Source organism: Meriones unguiculatus, chromosome 17 (assembly GCF_030254825.1).
Source record: "Meriones unguiculatus strain TT.TT164.6M chromosome 17, Bangor_MerUng_6.1, whole genome shotgun sequence".
NCBI lineage: Eukaryota > Metazoa > Chordata > Mammalia > Rodentia > Muridae > Meriones > Meriones unguiculatus.
This window is the reverse complement of record NC_083364.1, coordinates 53,023,343-53,042,811: the sequence shown is the minus strand read 5'-3', so window position 1 is coordinate 53,042,811 and position 19,469 is coordinate 53,023,343. Positions and strand designations below refer to the sequence as shown.

Genomic DNA, 19,469 nt, shown 5'->3' with positions numbered 1-19,469 from the left:
TCCAAAATACAACAGGTTATATGTTTTAAAACTAAACATTTCTTATCTATGTATCCATTACATAAATTCATAGTGAGTTCAGAGTGATGAAGGTTGACAAGATCTAAAGGCTAAAAGGGTCTAAAAGTTCTAAGAATTTATGTCTTTTCAATTATGACTGACCTGGCTACATGTTTTTTTGTTTGTGTTTTGTTTGTTTGTTTGTTTTTGTTTTTGGCTATATTTGGGGCAATAATCTGTCTTTCCAAGAAACAAAATAAATTTAAAATGACAGTATATGATGCCATAATGTGACAAGGTATAAGGAATTACAAAATAAAAGTTTGTATATAAGGACATAATTTGGGTTCATGGGAAGTTTAAACAAACTTGCCTATAATTATTGTGTATACAGGATTTGTGAGTGAAGGCTATCTGAGGCTACAAATCTGCCTTAAGCCTGTTTCCTAGTGAGGCATATAGAGGTCCAAAAAGGTATTTATTGCAGCCAAACACTTTTTTTTCTAAACTTGTTTAAGAAGTTCTAAAACAATTTAACTTTTAAAATTGTTTGAATTAAGTCAGGAATTCCATAATCAGGAATAAATTCATCTGAGCAGCAGTAAATACCCAGAAAAGGATGATTCACACCACACCAGACTATAGAGAGATGAAGCAGTGCACAAAGAATGCGTGTCAGAGACTGGAAGCAATTCTGGGGTGTATCATGGTACAGACCTTGCAAAATACCAGACCCCTTTCCAGAAGGCCCACATGCCTAATGAAAGCTCCTTTAGTGGAGTGGCTCCTGACAGAATGAAGTTGCACTCTAACATTCACCTCTCCCTGCTTCCTGACTGCAGGTGCAATGGACCCACAATCTCGTTCCTCCCATCATGGCTTCCTCATCATGATGGACTGTAACCTTGAACTGCAACCTGCCTTTCTTAAGTTGCTTTTTTCAGGCATTCTTGTATCAGCAAGGAGAAAACTATCTAACCTCCCACCTTCCCCGCCCATGCTCCAGGCTCTGAGTGAGGATGTTCTTGCCTGAGCTTCAGACTGCACAGCCAAGTTGCTCATGGCTACCTGTCCTCCATCTTGTATGTCTCCCGCAGGTTAGGCAGGACCTAATGAGAAACACACCACATAAGCAACATAGAGTCATCATCTTGGATAAAGTTAAAATGTATAATTCCTTCTCTCTGTGTGGAACTTATGATTCAATAGACAAGAATCTCACTTTGACAGTTGGTTGGCCTCCATAGTTCCTTTGTATATTTGTTCATGTTATAGTTTGTTGTATACCTCAGAAGTTTCATTTTTATGCTAATATTACTGGTGGCCAACGTGCACTAAACCTGGATGACTTACTTTTTCAAATTTAGTTCACCTTATGATTGGAGAAATTGAGATATTTGTGCAGTAAGCAAATTAACACAGTTAAATTGGTGGCTATCCAAATCTGTCTAGACACAGACTAATATGGTTTTAATATGTCCCACACAAAGTTTATATGCTGGAAACTTAATCCTCAGATGTATCTGTTAATGATACTTAGAGGTGATTAGGATTAAACAAAGTTACAAAAGAACGGCTCCTATAATGACATTAATAGGACATAATGCCTTCTGGACTGATCGGAAAAAAAATCCTTTTTTTCTTGTTGGCTATTAATACATAATTTATGCTAGTGTTTTTCTAATTTTTATTAGCATGTATTAATTGTTCAGGTTAATGGGTTTCATTATGACATTTCATACATGTATATAGCACATTCTGGTAATTTTTAATTCCCTATTACCATAGTCTACTCCCCCCTCCTACTGTTTCTCTTCTATCTCCAAACCCTCCTTTCACTTTCTGGTATTATCTCTTATCATCATCCTTATCTCTTGAATTGTTACATGTATACATACATATAAATACATACATGCAACCTGCTGAGTCTGTTTAGTGTTGCTCATATGCATTTGTATTTATGGGTAACCACTCAGGACTGGATAACCAACCAGGATGACTGATTCTCTGGACAAGGCTGATTCTCCCTCTCTCTGCAGCCTTCAATTGTTTGTAGCTCTTTGTCTAGGGGTAGGGCCTTGTAGAAAGGATTTCTCCCTTCTCTGTTTTTATATATATATATATTTTTTTTTATGGTGGAAAAAAAATGTATATATATTTAGAGTTAAACAGCTGGACTCAGTTTAGATGATCCCAATCTTGTTGGCAACATCCAGAGCATCGTAATCAGCAGCCAACCGAACGTATGCCTTCTTCTCTCCATCAGGCCTTATCAGGGTATTGACTTTGGCCACATCAATGTCATAGAGTTTCTTCACGGCTTGTTTGATCTGGTGCTTGTTGGCCTTGACATCCACAATGAACACGAGTGTGTTGTTGTCCTCTATCTTCTTCATGGCTGACTCGGTGGTTAGGGGGAATTTGATGATGGCATAGTGGTCCAGCTTGTTTCTCCTGGGTGCACTCTTTCGAGGGTATTTGGGCTTTCTCCGGAGCCGCAGGGTCTTGGGCCGCCGGAAGGTGGGTGACGTGCGGATCTTCTTCTTTTTGTGGCTGTGGACGCCTTTCAGCACTGCCTTCTTAGCTTTCAAGGCCTTCGCTTTGGCCTCGGCTTTGGGAGGGGCAGGAGCTTCCTTCTTCGCTTTCGGCGCCATCCTCTGTTTTTATATTGATCAGTCACTTGCTGGTCTTGTTTAGACAGTCATATTGTTGAGATTTCTTGGGCTTGGCTTTCCTGTTATATACATATAGACACAGTCTTGCAGTAGGCATGCTGATCCTCTGGCTCTTGCAGTTTTCTGCTCCCTCTTCCACATTGCCCCTTGTGCATTAGGTGTAGCACTTGTGTTGTCGATATATCTACGGGGCCTCGGCTCCCCGCAGTCAGTTGTTCTCTACACTTAATTTTTTTCTTTACTTTTTAATTTTTTTGTAATTATAGTTACATCATTTCCCCATTATTTTTCTTCCCTCTTGTGGTTGTTTTAATGAAAATGACCTCCATAGGCTCTCAGGGACTGCCATTATTTGAAAAGAGTTAGGACATGTGGCCTTGTTGGAGTAGGTGTGGCCTAGCTGGAGGATGTGTGTCATTGGGAGCTGGGTTCTCTCTCTCTCTCTCTCTCTCTCTCTCTCTCTGCGGCCTGCTGATCAAGATGTAAAACTCTCTTGCCTTCTGCCATGACAATAATGGACTAAACCTCTGCACTGTAAACAATCCCCAATTAAATGTTTACCCTTATAAGGGTTGTCATGGTCATGGTGTCACTTCACAACAATAGAAACCATAGCTAAGACACTTCCAAACCCTACCGTATACCCCTCTTCACTCTCTTTTAGATTCATGGCCTACTTTATAATTAATTGTTGTAACATATATGTGTATGTATGTAATATACATGTGTATATTGTATATATATATATTTCTAAATACAATTTGCTCAGTCTGTACAGTATGTTTTATGCATTTTGACCAGTTATTGCTTTCTGTAATCATCTCCATCTTTGGAGGAATTTCTAGATTTGGTTAATTGAAGCAGGAAGATCTACCTTAAATGTGGAAGGCACTGTGCCATAGCCCAAGCCCAAGGTCCTGAGCTGAGCAGAAGGATAAATGAATGAAGTTGTGCTCTGGCATTTGTCTCTCTCTGCTTCCTGACTCCAGATGCAATGGACTTCTAGTGGTTAATATCTACTTAACTACATATATTTGCATACACAAACACATACACTATGTTGTTTTTACATAAACATAAAATAACATATTAGTGTTACTAATCCCTTCTCCTTCCCTCTGTATTGCCCGTGTTCCCCATTACCATTTAACACCCCCCCACACACACACACTTTTCCATTTCTCCCTTCATGGCATCTGTGATCTGTATTTCCCTCTTTAAAGTTCCTTTCCCCTCACCATGGTCCCTTTTAACTTTCCTAATCTCTGCAGTTACTCCAGATTCTATACTCACACTTGAAGATTTGTGTCTAGGAATCACAGATAAGAGAAAACAAGCAATCTTTTGGGGTCACAGGCTATATTTTCTAGTTCTAACCATGTTCTTAAAAATCTCATGATTTTGTTTTTCTTTACAGATGAATGTATTCCATAGTGTACGAGTACCACATTTTTCATTATCTATCCATCAGTTAAAGGACATTTGGGTTGTTTCTAGCTATTGCAAACATGGCTGAACAAGTACCTAGAAAGAGTATGGAGCTATTTGAGCACATGTCAAGGAGTAGTATAGCTGGGTCATATGGCATATTTATTGTTAGATTCTTAAGAATTGCCCACACTGATTTTCAGAGTGGCTGCACCAGTTTACAATTCCACCAGTAGAGAACAAGGGTTCCCCTTTCTCTGCATCCTCCCCAGCATTTGTTGTCAGGCATTCTCTTGATCTTAGCCATTCTGACTGAGGTAAGATTAAATCTCAAAGTTGTTTTAATTTGCATGTCCATAATTTCTAAGGATGATTAACACTTTTTGAAGTATTTTTTATCCATTTTATTTCTTCTTTTTAAAGCTCTTCGTTTAGATACATAGCCTGTTTTCATTTTTTATTTTTATTTTTTTGTTAAAAGTAGATTCTTCTCTCATACAATACATCCCCACCACAACCACAGTTTTTCCTCCCACCACTCATCCCGGCTCCCTCCCTCCCCCCATACACCCATCTCATCCACTCCCCCTCCATTTCCTCCTCAGAAAAGAGCAGGCATTAAAAGACAACAGCCAGATAGAACAAAACAAGATACAATAAGACAAGGCAAAAGTTCTTGTAATGAACCTGGATGAGGCAACCCAATAAGAGGAAAAGAGTCTCAAGAACACATAGCCTTTCAATTGGGTTGTTTGTTTTCTTGACTCTCCTTTATGAATTCTTTATATGGTATGACTATTAATTAAAGACTAGAAACATTCTTCAGAAAAAGGAAATAGTTATAAGATACAAAGATGCAAACTTCAGTACACCAGCTATTAAAAAATAAAAATCCATGTCAGTTTAGCTATACCTCATATGGTTACTTGAAGGTTATTTAAAAAAGAAAAGAAAAGAAAAGCTCAGTGTAAGTTGCTGACTGAATCAAACTTGTGAGAAAAAACTAGAAACATTTTCATCCAAAAAGGCAATAGGATTAGATGATTAAAGAAAATCCCCACCAAGGTGGAGGACAACAATGAACCAGCAACTGGAAGTGTTCTAAAGCTACATATGAGAACAGGAACTGTCTTGGAGAAATGAATGCAACCAGTGTAAGGCCACTAAGCCAGATGGCCCAGGAGGGGACCCGGGAGACTCTTAGAGGGGGAGAAACTGTGATGTTCATGGGGCAGAGGAGGCTACAATTAGGGCAGTTACTGGGACCGAGGCAGGGACCATGGGGGCTTCTTCTGAGGGGTCCAGAGGGTAGAGACAGCAGCTGTTTTGGCTCTGGACTCCAGGGGTGAGCACAGGCAGGATCGAGGGAGAGGCCATAATAGCCTGACTCCTGAAGTTCTGCAACAGTTCTTCCTGTACCCAGTGTTACCTTTTTATTTTGTAAACTTTCAATTCAGAATTGCCCATGAAATGCGCGCGCGCGCGTGTGTGTGTGTGTGTGTGTGTGTGTGTGTGTGTGTGAAAGAGAAGAGAGAGCAAGAGAGAGACTACTGTAATTGTTACCATATATCTGGTTCCCATCAAAAACCATCATTTTAGTAAAAGGAAAAGAAAGTCTCCATCAAATGTTTCTAAGACAAGGAAGTGCTATTTGCTTTCTAAGTATATCCTTAGCTATAGTTAATCTGGCCTAATGAAACATATGAATGCATATGCCAATGTTCTAAATCACATGTTATAAGACTACTTCAAAACTCTAATAAAGATCTATGAAAGCAAGTATGTTTCATATCAGGAATAAAGAAAATTCCAATATTGAGACATTTATTAAAGTAGAAAAATCACATGATTATATCAAGAGATGCAAAAAGAACACCCGATAATATTCAACCATGTTCCTGATAGAAATCTCTTAGAAAATAAGAATTGAAAAACATTTCCATGATGTGGTTTCTAAATGGTGTTTATTATAATTAGTAGTGAATATGATTTTAGACTTGGAATGCACAGTTTCTTACAGTCAGTATGAGAGAAAGTCTCTACATTTTAGGTGATTATTCATCTTTTTCTCTTCAACTGAAATCCCTTGAAAGTAGGAAACAGATCATATTAATATTATACCATCACATTTATTACCACTTTTAGGGTATTTTACACACTATATCTTCATGCCTCATACTTTTTAGTAGAAGCAACCCCTAAGTTATCTCATAGACCCATTGACTGAAATTAATCAGCAAAAACAGTCATTCACATTTAAATTCACAAGTAAGAAACACCAGCAATTCCTGTCTAGAATAAAATGGTTCCTTCCATAATTTAATAGTTACGTAACACACGAAATCTGTCATTCATCTCACCTCATGCTTAAAAAGAGAAAGAGGAAAGAATAAAGAAAGAAATGGAAGGGAGAGGGGGCGGGGGTAGAGAGAAAAGGAGGCAGAATTTCCTGACCAGAAATTCTCATCCATGGTGGAAATCTGCTTCAGACTGATTTCTGTATTCCCTTACCACTTTTTACTCTACTCTGTAAGATGAAGGTTCTAGGAAAAGGACAGATTTGAAGATATACTTCTCATTCAGAGCTAAGAGCTGGTTGGTCCAAATGTTTTAGTCAGGTCCTCTGGGTAAAATTTGCCCTGCCTCTTAGTATCTTGATAACATTTTCCTCAGTCTTGCCTGTATGTCCTTGGGAACCACTTCATTGGGCTTTTTATGTCCAGAGATGGAGAGCTCACTCAATCAAACAAGCCTTGTTCAGTTTCCAGGGGCCCGAGATTTGCACAGGATCCATTCTTAGTCTTCCCTGTATTGATAAAAGGATCTTCTCATTATTTTGCTATCTGAATCCCTGCTCCCTTTCTCTGGTATTTCATTTCGAAATGTTCAATGTCTTTAGTCATCAAGGAAATACAAATCAAAACAACCCTGAGATTTGATCTTACACCCATCAGAATGGCTAAAATAAAAAACTCAAGTGACAACACATGCTGGAGAGGATATGGAGAAAGGGGAGCCCTCTGCCGCTGCTGGTAGAAATGTAAACTTGTACAACCATTTTGGAAATCAATGTGACACTTTCTTAGACAATTAAGAATAGCGCTTCTTCAAGATCCAGCTATACCACTTCTAGGCATACATCCAAAAGATGCTCAAGTACACAATAAGGACATTTGCTCAACCATGTTTGTAGCAGCTTTATTTGTAATAGGCAGAACCTGGAAGCAACCCAAATGTTCCTCAACAGAGGAATGGATACAGAAACTGGTTCATCTACACAATGGAATACTACCCAGCAATAAATTAAAAAAAAGAAAAAAAAAAGGAAATCATGAAATTTGCTGATAATTGGTGGGAACTGGAAAGATCATCCTGAGTGAGGTATCCCAGAAGCAGAAAGACACATAGGGTATATACTCATATATCATAAGTGGATATTAGGTATATAATAAAGGATAAACATACTAAAATCTGTACACCTAAAGAAACTAATTAAGAAGGAGGTCTCTGGCTAAGATGCTCAATTCCCATTCAGAACGGCAAAAAGGATGGACATCAGAAGAGGGACAAAACAAGGAACAGGACAGGAGCCTACCATAGAGGGCCTCTGAAAGGATCTGTCCTGCAGGATATCAGAGCAGATGCTGAGACTTATAGGCAAACTTTGGGCTGAGTTCAGGGAATCTTATGAAAGAAGGGGGAGATAGTAAGACCTGGACAGGAGAGCAACAGAACCAAAAAATCTGGGCCCAGGGGTCTTTTATGAGACTGATACTCCAACCAAGGACCATTCATGGAGATAACCTAGAACCCCTGCACAGATGTAGCCCAGGGCAGCTCAGTGTCCAAGTGGACTCCATAGTAATGGAAACAGGGACTGTCTCTGACATGAACTGATTGGCCTGCTCTTTGATCACCTCCCCCTGAGGGGAGAGCAGCCTTACCAGATCACAGAGGAAGACAATGCAGCCACTCCTGATGAGACCTGATAGGCTAGGATCAGTGAAGGGGAGGAGGACCTCGCCCTTAAGTGGACTTGGGGAGGGACATGGGTGGAGAAGGGAGAAGGAGGGTAGGATTGGGAGGGGAGGTGGGAGGTGGGATACAAAGTGAATAAACTGTAATTAATAAAAATTAAAAAAGAAAAAAATGGGTTTCTGCCTTTGGGGGCTACCCCTTACTTCTTCAGTCATGGACCAGATATCTGCTTGTGCCCTGACCACACATTCATATGTTGAAATCCTAACTCTCATATGATGGTTCTAGGAGGTGAGGACTTAGGTCCATGTCTCTCTTGCCCTTGTCCCCTTGGAAGGTAGAGAAGAGAGCCACCTGTGAGTGAGGACACAGCCCTCACCAGACCTCAGATCTTTCACACCTCTCTGAATTCTCAGCTCCCAGCTGCGAGAACTAGATGTGAGTTGTTCAGTTTTACTTAATTAACGAAGTGTGGTGTATATGTGTGCGTGTGTACACGAAAGCATGCATGTGTGCTAGTTGTTGTGGTATGGTGGCCCAAACCGACCAAAACACCCTGCTTGAAAAGTACAAGTGATCACTTTCACAGTCACAATTTCGTAGTTCCTAAAGTTTTCTATCTTCCCCTTTCCTCCTTTCTTTTATCTTTCTTTTTTCTTTCTTTTTCTCTCTCTTTCTCTCTTTCTTTCTTTCTTTCTTTCTTTCTTTCTTTCTTCCCCCTCATTCTTCCTTCTTTTTCTTTCTTTCTCCTCCTCCTGCTCTCCTATACCTGCCTTTGGGAGACTGTAGGATTCAATTACCATAAAAATGGTTCTTTAGTAGCATAGTATATATTATAGCATGACTCAAGATGAACAGTCAAAAATATCAGAGAGAGAAAAACTCAACTATGGCTTAAGTTGGGGAATGTAAACTACTTTTGGATTTCAGTACATTTTCTCCAGCAAAAAAATAGTAACAAAATTATATTTATCTGAAAAAAAATAATTAATCACTTAGATTCCATATCAGAAGAAAAGCATGGGGAATTTGGAATGAAGTCAAGAGTCTTAAAATATACCTAGCAAGTAGATGAGATTTTAACTTAGAATTACTTAAATTTAGATTAAAAAATAAAACTTCTCTGTCATCTTTCTGGCTTTAAAAACATGTAAAGACTATCCTTGTTCCAAGTTTTGATTATTATAGTATGTGCTAAGTGTCCTGTCAGGTGTGTGTGTGTGTGTGTGTGTTGTGGTGGTGGTTTTGTTTGTTTGTTTGTTGTCAACTTGACATTAGCTAGGGCCATAGGGAAAAGAGGTCCTCCACTGACTAAATGCCTCCTTCAGCGTGCCCTGTTGGCAACTCAGTGGGGCCTTTTCTTAAATAAATATTGGTATGGGAAGGCAGGGCCCACTGTTGGTGGGGCCACAGCTCGTCAGGTGGTCTTGGGTTACATAAAAAATAAATCAAGCTGATTGAGCCACAGAAGGTAAGCCAGTGAGCTGTTTTCCTCACTGATGGTTTCTGATTCAAGTTTCTCTGCAGAATCTTGCTTTAGTTCCTGCCCTGACTAGCCTCAGTGACGGAATGTAATCTATAAGACATAATATATCCTTTTCTACACAAGTTGCATTTGGTCATTATTTTATCATAGCAATGAAAAAGCAAAGTAAGATAATAAGTGTGGTTTCTGTTGATTTCTGTCTTCCAAATGTCCTCCATTAATCACTTATCTGAATCGTCAAAGGTATACATATTTTTTTAGGAATTGTTTGACATAATAAAATGTATTTATAAATAATTTTAGTGAATAAAATTTGAATGACAATTTTTTAAGTTTTCAGGATTTTTCCTTTTATTTAAGATAGATTATTTTCTCACACAATATATCCTGATTACAGCTTCCCTCTCTTTATTTCTCCCTACTTCTCCAAGCCTACAGATCCACTATGAGTCTGTATACTTTCTGCAGTTTCTGTTGTTAATATCTAGCTCTAACCCATGACAGTCTGATATTATACAGGGAGTTTTTTCAATTTTCTTGTATCTGTTGAGAATTTTTTTGTGTGTCTGAGTATGTGCTCAATTTTGAAGAAAGTTCCAAGAGGTGCAGAGAAGAATGTATATTCTTTTGTATTTGGGTGAAATGTTCTGCAAATATCTGTTAAGTTCATTTGCTTTATAATGTCTGTTACCTCCAGTATGTCTCTATGTAGTTTTTATCTGGGTGACCTATCCATTGGTGAGAGTGGGGTATTGAAGTCTTCCATTAGCAGTGTATAGGGTCAATATGTGATTTTATGTGGTAGCAGTGTTTCTTTTACCAACTTGGGTGCTCTTGTGTTTGGGGAGTAGATGTTAGGTATTGAAATGTCATCTTGATTATTGATTCCAGGCATTTTGTTGTTATTTATGGCAGTGTTGGTGGTGGCGGCGGCAGTGGTGGTGTGTGTGTGTTTCCCTTCTTTTTATTTGACTGTTGTGAGATTGTTTTCCTTTGTTTTCATGACTATAGTTAGCCTTCTTAGGTTGGAGTTTCCCTCCTATAACTTTCTGTAGGGCTGGATTTGTAGATAGATGGTGTTTCCATTTGGCTTTATCATGGAATATCTGATTTTCTCAATCCATGGAAAGAAATGCTTTCTCAATCTAAACTTTTCTGGGTATAGTAGTCTGTGCTGGCACCTGGGGTCTCTTGGAGTCTGTAGCACATCTGTCCAGGCCCTCTGGCCTTTAGAATCTCAATTAGGAAGGCAGGCATAATTCTAATAGGTCTGCCTTTATATGTTACTTGGTCTTTTTCCCTTTCAGCTTTTAATATTCTTTCTTTGTTCTGTCTGTTTAGTGTTTTGATCATTATATGGCAAGGGGACTTTCTTTTCTAGTCCAATATATTTGGTGTTCTGTATGTGTCTTGTATCTTTATAGGCATCTCCTTCTTTAAGTTAGGAAATTTTTCTTCTATGATTTTGTTGAAAATGTTTTCTGGGCCTTTGAGCTGAGGTTTTTCTCCTTTCTTTATTCCCATTATTCTCTATTCCTACTAGGTTTGATCTTTTCATAGTGTTTCAGATTTTCTAGGTATTTTGTGTCAGGAGTTTTTTATATTTAACATTTTCTTTGACCAATGTACACATTTCTTCTATCATAATCAAAAATGCCTGAGATTCTCCTTTCCACCCCTTGTATTTTGTTGAGGAAGCATTCCTCTGTAGTTCCTGTTCAAATTCTTAAATTTTTCACTTCAAAAATTTCCTCTGTGTCTTTTCTATTGATTCAATTTTCATTTTCAAGTCTTGAGCAGTTTTATTCATTTCCTTCAATTGTTTGGTTTTGTTTTCTTAGGTTTCTTTAGGGGAATTATTAATTTCTTCCAGGTTTTCATTTGTGTTTTCCTGGCTTTCTTTAAGAGGGTTTAATCATTTCTTCACATAGTTTGTTTTTGTTTTCTTTTATTTCTTGAAGAGATTTATTAATTTTCTCTTTAAGGACCTCCACCATCTTTATATAGTTGGTTTTAAGGTCTTTTTCTTGTGTTTCAGCTATGTTAGAATATTCAGGGCCAGCGGTGGTAGGATAGCCGGACTCTAGTAGAGACATTTTTTCCTCCCTGTTTTGATTGTATTTTTACACTAACATCTAGTCATCTGGGTTTGGAATGATTGTAGGTCTAGGTGCTGATTTCTGGATTTGTCTTTGTTGGATGCTTGTTCTGTTCCTTAGACTTTGTTTCTTCCCTGGATTTTCAGAGAGTGTGATGGCTGTGTACTGCCTGTTTTCCTGGCCTGCTCAGCTGATGTGCTCATAGGGAATGCCTGCTGGTGTTGGAGGCTGGGATGCTGGGATGTTGGAGGAAGGAAAGTTGGAGGAGAAGGTCTTTGTGATCTCTTGGGAATGGGCCAGAGAGGATCAACAGAGTCTCACTGGGTACACAAACCATGTTAAGGACAGACCCCACACCCAGCACTAGATGGCTAACATGAAACAAACTCAACAGCATCTTCCTAAGCTCATAGTACTTTGTCACAATGCTTTTCTTCCTTCCTTCCCTTCCTTCCTTCCTTCCATTTTTCCTTTCATTCTTCCTTCTTTCTTCCTTTCTTGCAAGTCTTTTGCATATATATTATGGTTTTCTGTGTTGTGTTTTTCTGAGATTTCCATGTATTCGAATGTGTGTGTTTCTGTGTCTATATTTGTTTTTTGTGCATTTTCCTTAGCTCTTTTTCTTCTGTTTATTTATTTATTTTGTTCTATTCAGATTTGCTTTTATTCTAGATGCCTATTTGTATTCTAATGAGAGAAAGAGAGACAGAGAGAGAGAGAGAAGGGAAGAAAGAAAGAAAGAAAGAAAGAAAGAAAGAAAGAAAGAAAGAAAGAAAGGAAGGAAGAAAGAAAGGAAGGAAGGATATGGGTTTGGGTGGATGGGAAATCAAGGAGGAACTGGAAGGCGTTGAGGGAGGAGAATCATAATCAGAACATATTATATGATAAAAAATCTATTTTCAATAAAAAGAGTTCAGTATTATGAACCTTTTCAACTGTAAGATGTAATATTCTGATTTAAATTTTATATTTCAAATCCTTAGAACTTAAAATATCATGAAATTGTGTTATTTAGAAATCTGTGAATAGCAAGAAACATTGTGTTACTGTAAGATGCAAGATGGGCTTGCATCTTACAGTGCATACAATAGCTATCGATTAAAGGAATGTGTCATTTTTCAATAATACTAAATACTCTTTGCCATCTTAAAATGCATTTAAATAAAATAACAATCTCAAAGATATTACCCATAGTGATCTTGATTTTTCTATCATCTAGCTTTCTCTTTTGTCTGAAAAAAAAAACTTAACTTTGTTAACAGATTTAGCGAATAAAACCATGTATGTGAATCAATCAACATGCCCTATAACTATATAAGTATATATTTGTATGTGTATAGTGGATTGTTTTTACATAATTTTATAGCTGCATTTATCTTCTTTTACATAGGGTAATGCTTATTTTTGTGTACAGTTCTTTACTTTTTTTGACACATGGGAATTCATTCTGGCTCTATCACAAAGTAAAAAGTCCACCCCACAAGTTCTCCTTATTGCCAAAGTGAAGCCCAAACCACCCCTCACACCTAAGCCTTGCAAACCACTGACTCCTGTTACTACAGCCACATCGTTTCCAGACTGTCGCTTACACTGAACTTTTGACTGACTTCTTTAACGTGATCTAATATATCTTATGTCTAGCCATGCTGTGAAATGTACTAAAGATTCAACTTTCTGTTGCTGAAAATATTCCACAGTTGATCGCCATTGATCCAACTGAAGAACACTGAGTTGATTCGAGCTAATACAATATAAAAAAAATGCTTTTCTGTTTTAAGCATTTGGCCCAGATATTTTGTGTGAGCATAAGTTTTGATTTTCCAAAGTAAATAGGAGTCGTATTTCTGGATCCTATGACAACTGTATGTTTATCTTTCAGGAAACTTTCAGATTTTTGCCACCATCAATCAGTACAAGGAACTTTCAGTTCTTGCGTCCCTTTGCCAGGATGGGTGTGGTGGTTTGAATGAAAATGGTCCCAATAGGCTCATGGGAAATAACACTATTAGGAGGTATGGGCTTGTGGAGTAGGTGGAGCTTTGTTGGAGGAAGTGTATCCCTGAGGACAGGCTTTGAAGTATCAGACGCAACTCAGGCCCACCGTAACTTCCTGCTCCCTGCCTATCCGGATGTAGAACTCCCAGCTACCTCTCCAGCAACGTGGCTGCCTGTGTGCCGCTACGCTTCCCACCATGACCTCTGAACTATAAGACAGTCTTAACTAAATGTTTTCTAATAAGAGTTACCTTCAGTGGCTGGCTCTTTGACCACCTCCCCCTGAGGGAGAGCAGCCTTGCCAGGCCACAGAGGAGGACAATGCAGCCAGTCCTGATGAGACCTGATAGGCTAGGGTCAGATGGAAGGGGAGGAGGACCTTCCCTGTCAGTGGACTGGGGAAGGGGCATGGGAGGAAATGAGGGAGGGTGGGATTGGGAGGAAATAAAGGAGGGGACTGCAGCTGGGATACAAAGTAAATAAACTGTAATTAATATAAAAAAGAAATTTAAAAAAAGTTTGCCATGGTTATGGTGTCTCTTCACAGCAATAGAAACCCTAACTAAGACAATGGGTATTGTCTTTTTTTTTTTAATTTGCCATTTAAGCAGGTGTATGGAGATACAGCACACTGACTTTCATTTGAACACCCCTACTGACAAATGTTGAACATCTTTAACATTTGTATCTGGAAGTCATATTTTTAATAAAGTATCTCTCAACATACATCATCTCACTGTATTTCATAGTGTGTTGTTTTCTTTTTTTTTGTTGTTGTTGTTACATTTTTTTAAATTTTCTATATTAATCACAGGTTATTTACTTTGTATCCCAGCCGTAGCCCCCTCTCTCATTTCCTCCCAATCTCACCCTCCCTCCCTCATCTCCTCCCTGCCCCTTTCCAACTCCACTAACAGGGGAGGACCTCCTCCCCTCCATCTGACCCTAGCTTATCAAGTCTCTTCAAGACTGGCTGCAATGTGGCCTAGCCAGGCTGCTCTTCCCACGTGGGAGGGGAGTGGAAGAGCTTGCTATTGAGTTCATGTCCCTGTTCCCTTTACTAGAGAACCCATTTGGACACTGAGCTACCATAGGTTATATCCGAGCAGGGGCTCTAGGTTATATCCAGACGTGTTGTTTTCTTATGGTTGAGTTCTGGGAGTTACTTCTAAACTATGAACAGGATTTATTTGATGAAAATAACATTTTCAAATATTTTCTGTGTCCATGGTTGGTTTATTTTCCAAAAAAAAAAAAAAAAAATTATGTGGCCCGATGTATGGATTTTACTTCAGAGAATCTAGCTTTTTTACGTAGTGTCTAAGAACTCCAAACAGAAGTAGTCGCACATGACTGTAATCCTAACACTCAAGCCATGAATCACTTGAGAGCGAGAGTTTGAAGCCAGCCTGTGTAACATTGCAAGACCATGTCTAAACACAACACACATGCCCTTGGCTTAAACTTAAGCCCTGGGTTTTTTTTTATGTTTCCATGAATGAGATTTTAAGCATGGTGTTGGGGCAGTTGGGGTACTGTGTCTTCTTTAGATTCCCCGTTCTGAGGCACTGCTGTTGTCCCGCTCATTCTTCCCTAGTGCCACATGGGTCCATAATGAGAGTGCCAAAGTAAGCCTTTATACTGGGTAGCATGAATTTCCAATTTTATTTTTATATAATATAACTGTATCTAACATTACATAGAATATTCTATTTTCTTTTTGTATAAATTTTTAAAGGAGATTGTCTGTTTCTACCAAAGGGCCTGGTGTGATGTGGTGGTGTTCACCTTTAATCCACCACTAAGGAGGCAGAGGCAGCCAGGTTTACACAGCAAGCTCCAGGCCAGCCAAGGCTACATAGTCAGACCCTGTCTCAAAATAAGTAAATAAAAATAGGTTCTTTGGGATTTATCATTTTACCCATGAATAGGAACCATTCTGTGTCTTCTCTTCTGATTTTAACCCCACTCTTCTAATTTTGTTTTACAAATTGGAACTTCTAGCAGAATGAGTAGGAGCAATGAGAAAGGATACCCTAACCCTCCCTTTGCTTTTACAAATACAATATTTAGTCTCTGCTTTGAATATGGTGCTCATTCCAGAAGCTCTTTATAAGTTGTATTACAGAATTCCTTTTCTTCTGGCCACTTGAGAACTTCTTTAAATGACATCTCTGAATATCAAAATAGCTATTTGATTTTTCTGTTAACAGGGTGAATATGTTAGTTGGATTTTGAATGCAGAACTAGCCTTGCATTCTCAAGAGAAACTCCACTTGATCACAGTGAACTATAATGGAGTTTTTGGCTCATCCTAGGCTCCCTGTGCTACAGTTGTACTGAGGGTTTGGGATCTGTGCTTGTGAAGATCTGCAGTTTTCTCCAATGAATTGTTTTCATCTGCTTTGGATATTGGAAAACACTTCATACTTAATGAATTGGTAAATTGTCTTGCTCCTAGCTCATCAAAATATTAAAATTTGGTTTTATTTCTTTAAAAAAACTGTTTGGCATAGTTCAACAATCATCTAATAGGTTTTTTTCATACCATTTTAAAGTATGAATTTAAATTTATATAAATATGAGACCCTTTTAGTCCTCTAATTTTAATTTTTGTGTCTTTCAAGAAATCAGTCTACTTTATTTTAATTATTAAATGCATGTGCAGAAAGTCACTCACAATAATCTATTGTACATTCTTAGTGTCTACAGATTCCATAGTGATATTTCTCTTGTCATTACTAACTTTTGTCTCTTCTCTCTTTTGCTTTCCAGTAGCCTTCTAGAGACGTATCAACTAATTAAGCTTTTCAAGAAGCTGTCATTTGGGTTTTACAGCCCCGATTCTTTTCATGTTTCAATTTCTTTTATTTCTGTTCCGATCTTTATCTTTCCCCCTGCTTTTTTACGGCAGAACCTGACTTCTTCTTTAGTTTATTACAGTGAAAGCTGACATTATTGATTCCAGACTTCTGTGCTTCCCAGTATTAGCATTTGGTTGGTAGAACTTGCTCTCCAAGGACTACTTTAACTGTATCACAAAAGTTTTACTTCATTGTATTTTCATTTTGTTAAAAATATTTTATTTCTTTAAGACATCGCCAGAGTACATTCTTACTGCCGGGGTTACTATCCAGACACTCTTATGAATTCATAGTTTACCTCAAGCAAGAACTGTATTTTCCCACATTAGGTTAACACTCTGGGGAATATAGAGATGTTGCAGAAAAGGAAAATCCCTTGAGGCATGAAGGAAAGGATGCTATCAGAGCCAATTTGTAAAAATAACTTTCATTCGCCAGATGTAATCACCATGTCAGAGGCTTACTGCCTCCGTTTGCTAATTTTGACCTAGTCCTGGAAGCTTCTAGCCTCAGTACAATCTAATTTGGGTCTAGGATGTTCATCCTCTGAGACTTACTGCTTAATAAGATCACTCTTTCTAGCTCTTTCTGAACTCTGGCTGGCTGGTTCAACTCAGCTGTTCTGGCTCAAACTTTTCTCCAAGCGGTCTGATTCAATGTGGCTTCTCTAGGCTTCTGTGTGAATTGTTCTGCTTGGCCCCAGACTAACTCTAGCAATCTGTTCTAATCTTATGGCTCTTTCTCATTCTCTGGCTTATTCTGTGTTCATCTGTGTCTAGCTTGTTCTCTCTCTTTCTCTCTGAAACCTGTCTCCGTACAACTGTCCCAATAAAATGATTCTACCTCTCTCTCTTTCTCTTTCTACCCCATTCCCTACTCTCCTCCTCTATTGTACCGAACTCTCTACTGTATTCTACTATATTGTCTTCTCCTCTCTCTCAACTCTACTGCTCTTAAGTAGCTTCTTTTTCATGTCTTATGAGAGCTGGGCACATTGTATCTCTGGCTCATTCTGTCAAATTGTCCTCTATTCCTCAATTATATGTCATTGCTTATTCCAGCCAGGAGGATTAAAGGTGTGTGGAGTGTAGTCATTCCAGCTGGATCACACAGATCTAGGTCTTTGGGTGTGATCTTTTGCAAGAGCAGCCATATTGCTGGATTGAAATTCCTCTACACCAATTAGTAAATAATATTTAAACCATATGTTCCAGACTTTTAAATGTCTCAACTGATGAGACATAACTAATCTCTGACTCAACGAAACATTCTCTAGGCCAGGAGCTCCAAGAAAAGAACCTTCAGGTGTCCAATGTGTTCCAGGTTTCCAGATTTTAGTGGGCTGCTATTCATGCTAAAGTTGGCTTTGATGATACAGCTGTCTTTGGGTCATTTCTTCACATGTAAGGAACCCCTCACCCTTATTCCTCTAAGCAATCTCAATAAAATTCATTGATTCACCAAGGTGAACTTTGTAGTATCCTTACTTTGATCTGTTTGGGATCCTTATCTGGAGTAAGTAAACATGTGAGTGTGTGCGTGTGTGTGTGTGTGTGTGTGTGTGTGTGTGTGTGTGTGTATTGTGTTCTTTCTCCCCAGGAAGTGTCAGTCACACAACAACAGGTAACAAAGTCCTTCAGATATGGAAGGCAACTTTGAATAGCAGACAGCTTCTATTCAAGACCCACAAACAAGGCAGCTGCTTTACTCTACGGTATTCTGTTCTTGAGTTCCTTCCCTGTTTTCTTTACTCCTTTTTGATTCAAGCTTCCTTATTGTTGTTAGCCAGCACATATTGCTTCTTGAACATAGTACCTGCAGAACAACTATCCTTAATATTTGGGGCTTGCTTATATAGTTCTTGGCATTAATTCTAACCCCGCTTATAATTACATTGAAGTTCAGCCAGAGAATTCAATAAAACTGACTTTGGGGCCTTCCTTGTTTTCCTTTTGGTGCTTTCCAGCCTTGTTTGGTGCCCTGCTCTTCTTATTAACAAGCTGGTTTCCTCATTAACTGACCCCAGTCAGCAAGCAATGTATATGGCTGCCAAAACTCAAAGACAGATGAGACAGAAACCTAATTTCTATACTATGAAAAACCTAGAAAACAGCATTCATTCTAGATAGGACAAAAATGGAAGGCAAGCTCACCATTGCAATCAAGATTTCACAGAAAGTCCAGAAAAACAAACAAACAAACAAACAGGAACAGATGTTATATATTAGATTTCTCTCCCTTTGACAGACATGTAAGAAAGGTACCTGAGATAAGGTAAATCTTCATCTTCTTCCAACTTACAAATTGCAGTTAATAGTTTTTCACGCCTCAAATGTAATCCTAATTTTTACAGGCTTCAGTGATCAGCTTTCAATGGAAATAGTTAGATGTGAATGTCTTGATAAAATCAGCCTGATAAAATCAGGCAATGGAATTCGTGCTGGGCTAATTCTGTATGACATGACATCTACCTCTGGGTATTCAAAGTATCAATGATTATTAACTGCCATCTATAATCTTAGAATCATACAGGGATGATGTCATTAATTGATGTCTAGTTTCAGGACAGTTCCTTAATAATCTATAACCATTTTGACCTAGAAATTTCCCTCCAGAGGAGAAGAAGAAATTTAGATAATTTAATTCATAAAGGAAAAGCTCAAAATTTCAATTGATTTTAAAAGTAACCAATGAAGAAAGACAATTTGAAACTCCTTTCTTCTACATTTCATACTTTTTGTGAGATTGAAAATTCAGTAGAATTCTACAGATTATGTACAGAGGAAACCAGATAATGGCCAAACTGCTAAAACCATACAAATACTCATCCAAGGAGTTCGTAAATTTAGGCAGGTTAAATGAGAGGCCTTTTGCAGAGGAGTGCAAAACAAATTGGAAAGAGTGTTCCAATAGTTGTTGGGTCTATAATATTACTATAATTATC

At 38.3% G+C, this 19,469-nt stretch overlaps 1 protein-coding gene and 1 long non-coding RNA gene across 2 annotated transcripts in view; one reads left to right on the top strand and one right to left on the bottom strand.

Annotated features, from left to right (window-relative positions):
• Positions 1-19,469, top strand: part of LOC132648756 (uncharacterized) — a 60,889-nt gene that overhangs the window by 23,372 nt on the left and 18,048 nt on the right. The window lies entirely within an intron of this gene.
• LOC110562419 (large ribosomal subunit protein uL23-like) lies at positions 2,140-2,655 on the bottom strand. The gene has a single exon (XM_060370996.1). The coding sequence runs from the start codon at positions 2,652-2,654 to the stop codon at positions 2,184-2,186; it is 471 nt and encodes a 156-aa protein (XP_060226979.1). The 5' UTR covers position 2,655; the 3' UTR covers positions 2,140-2,183.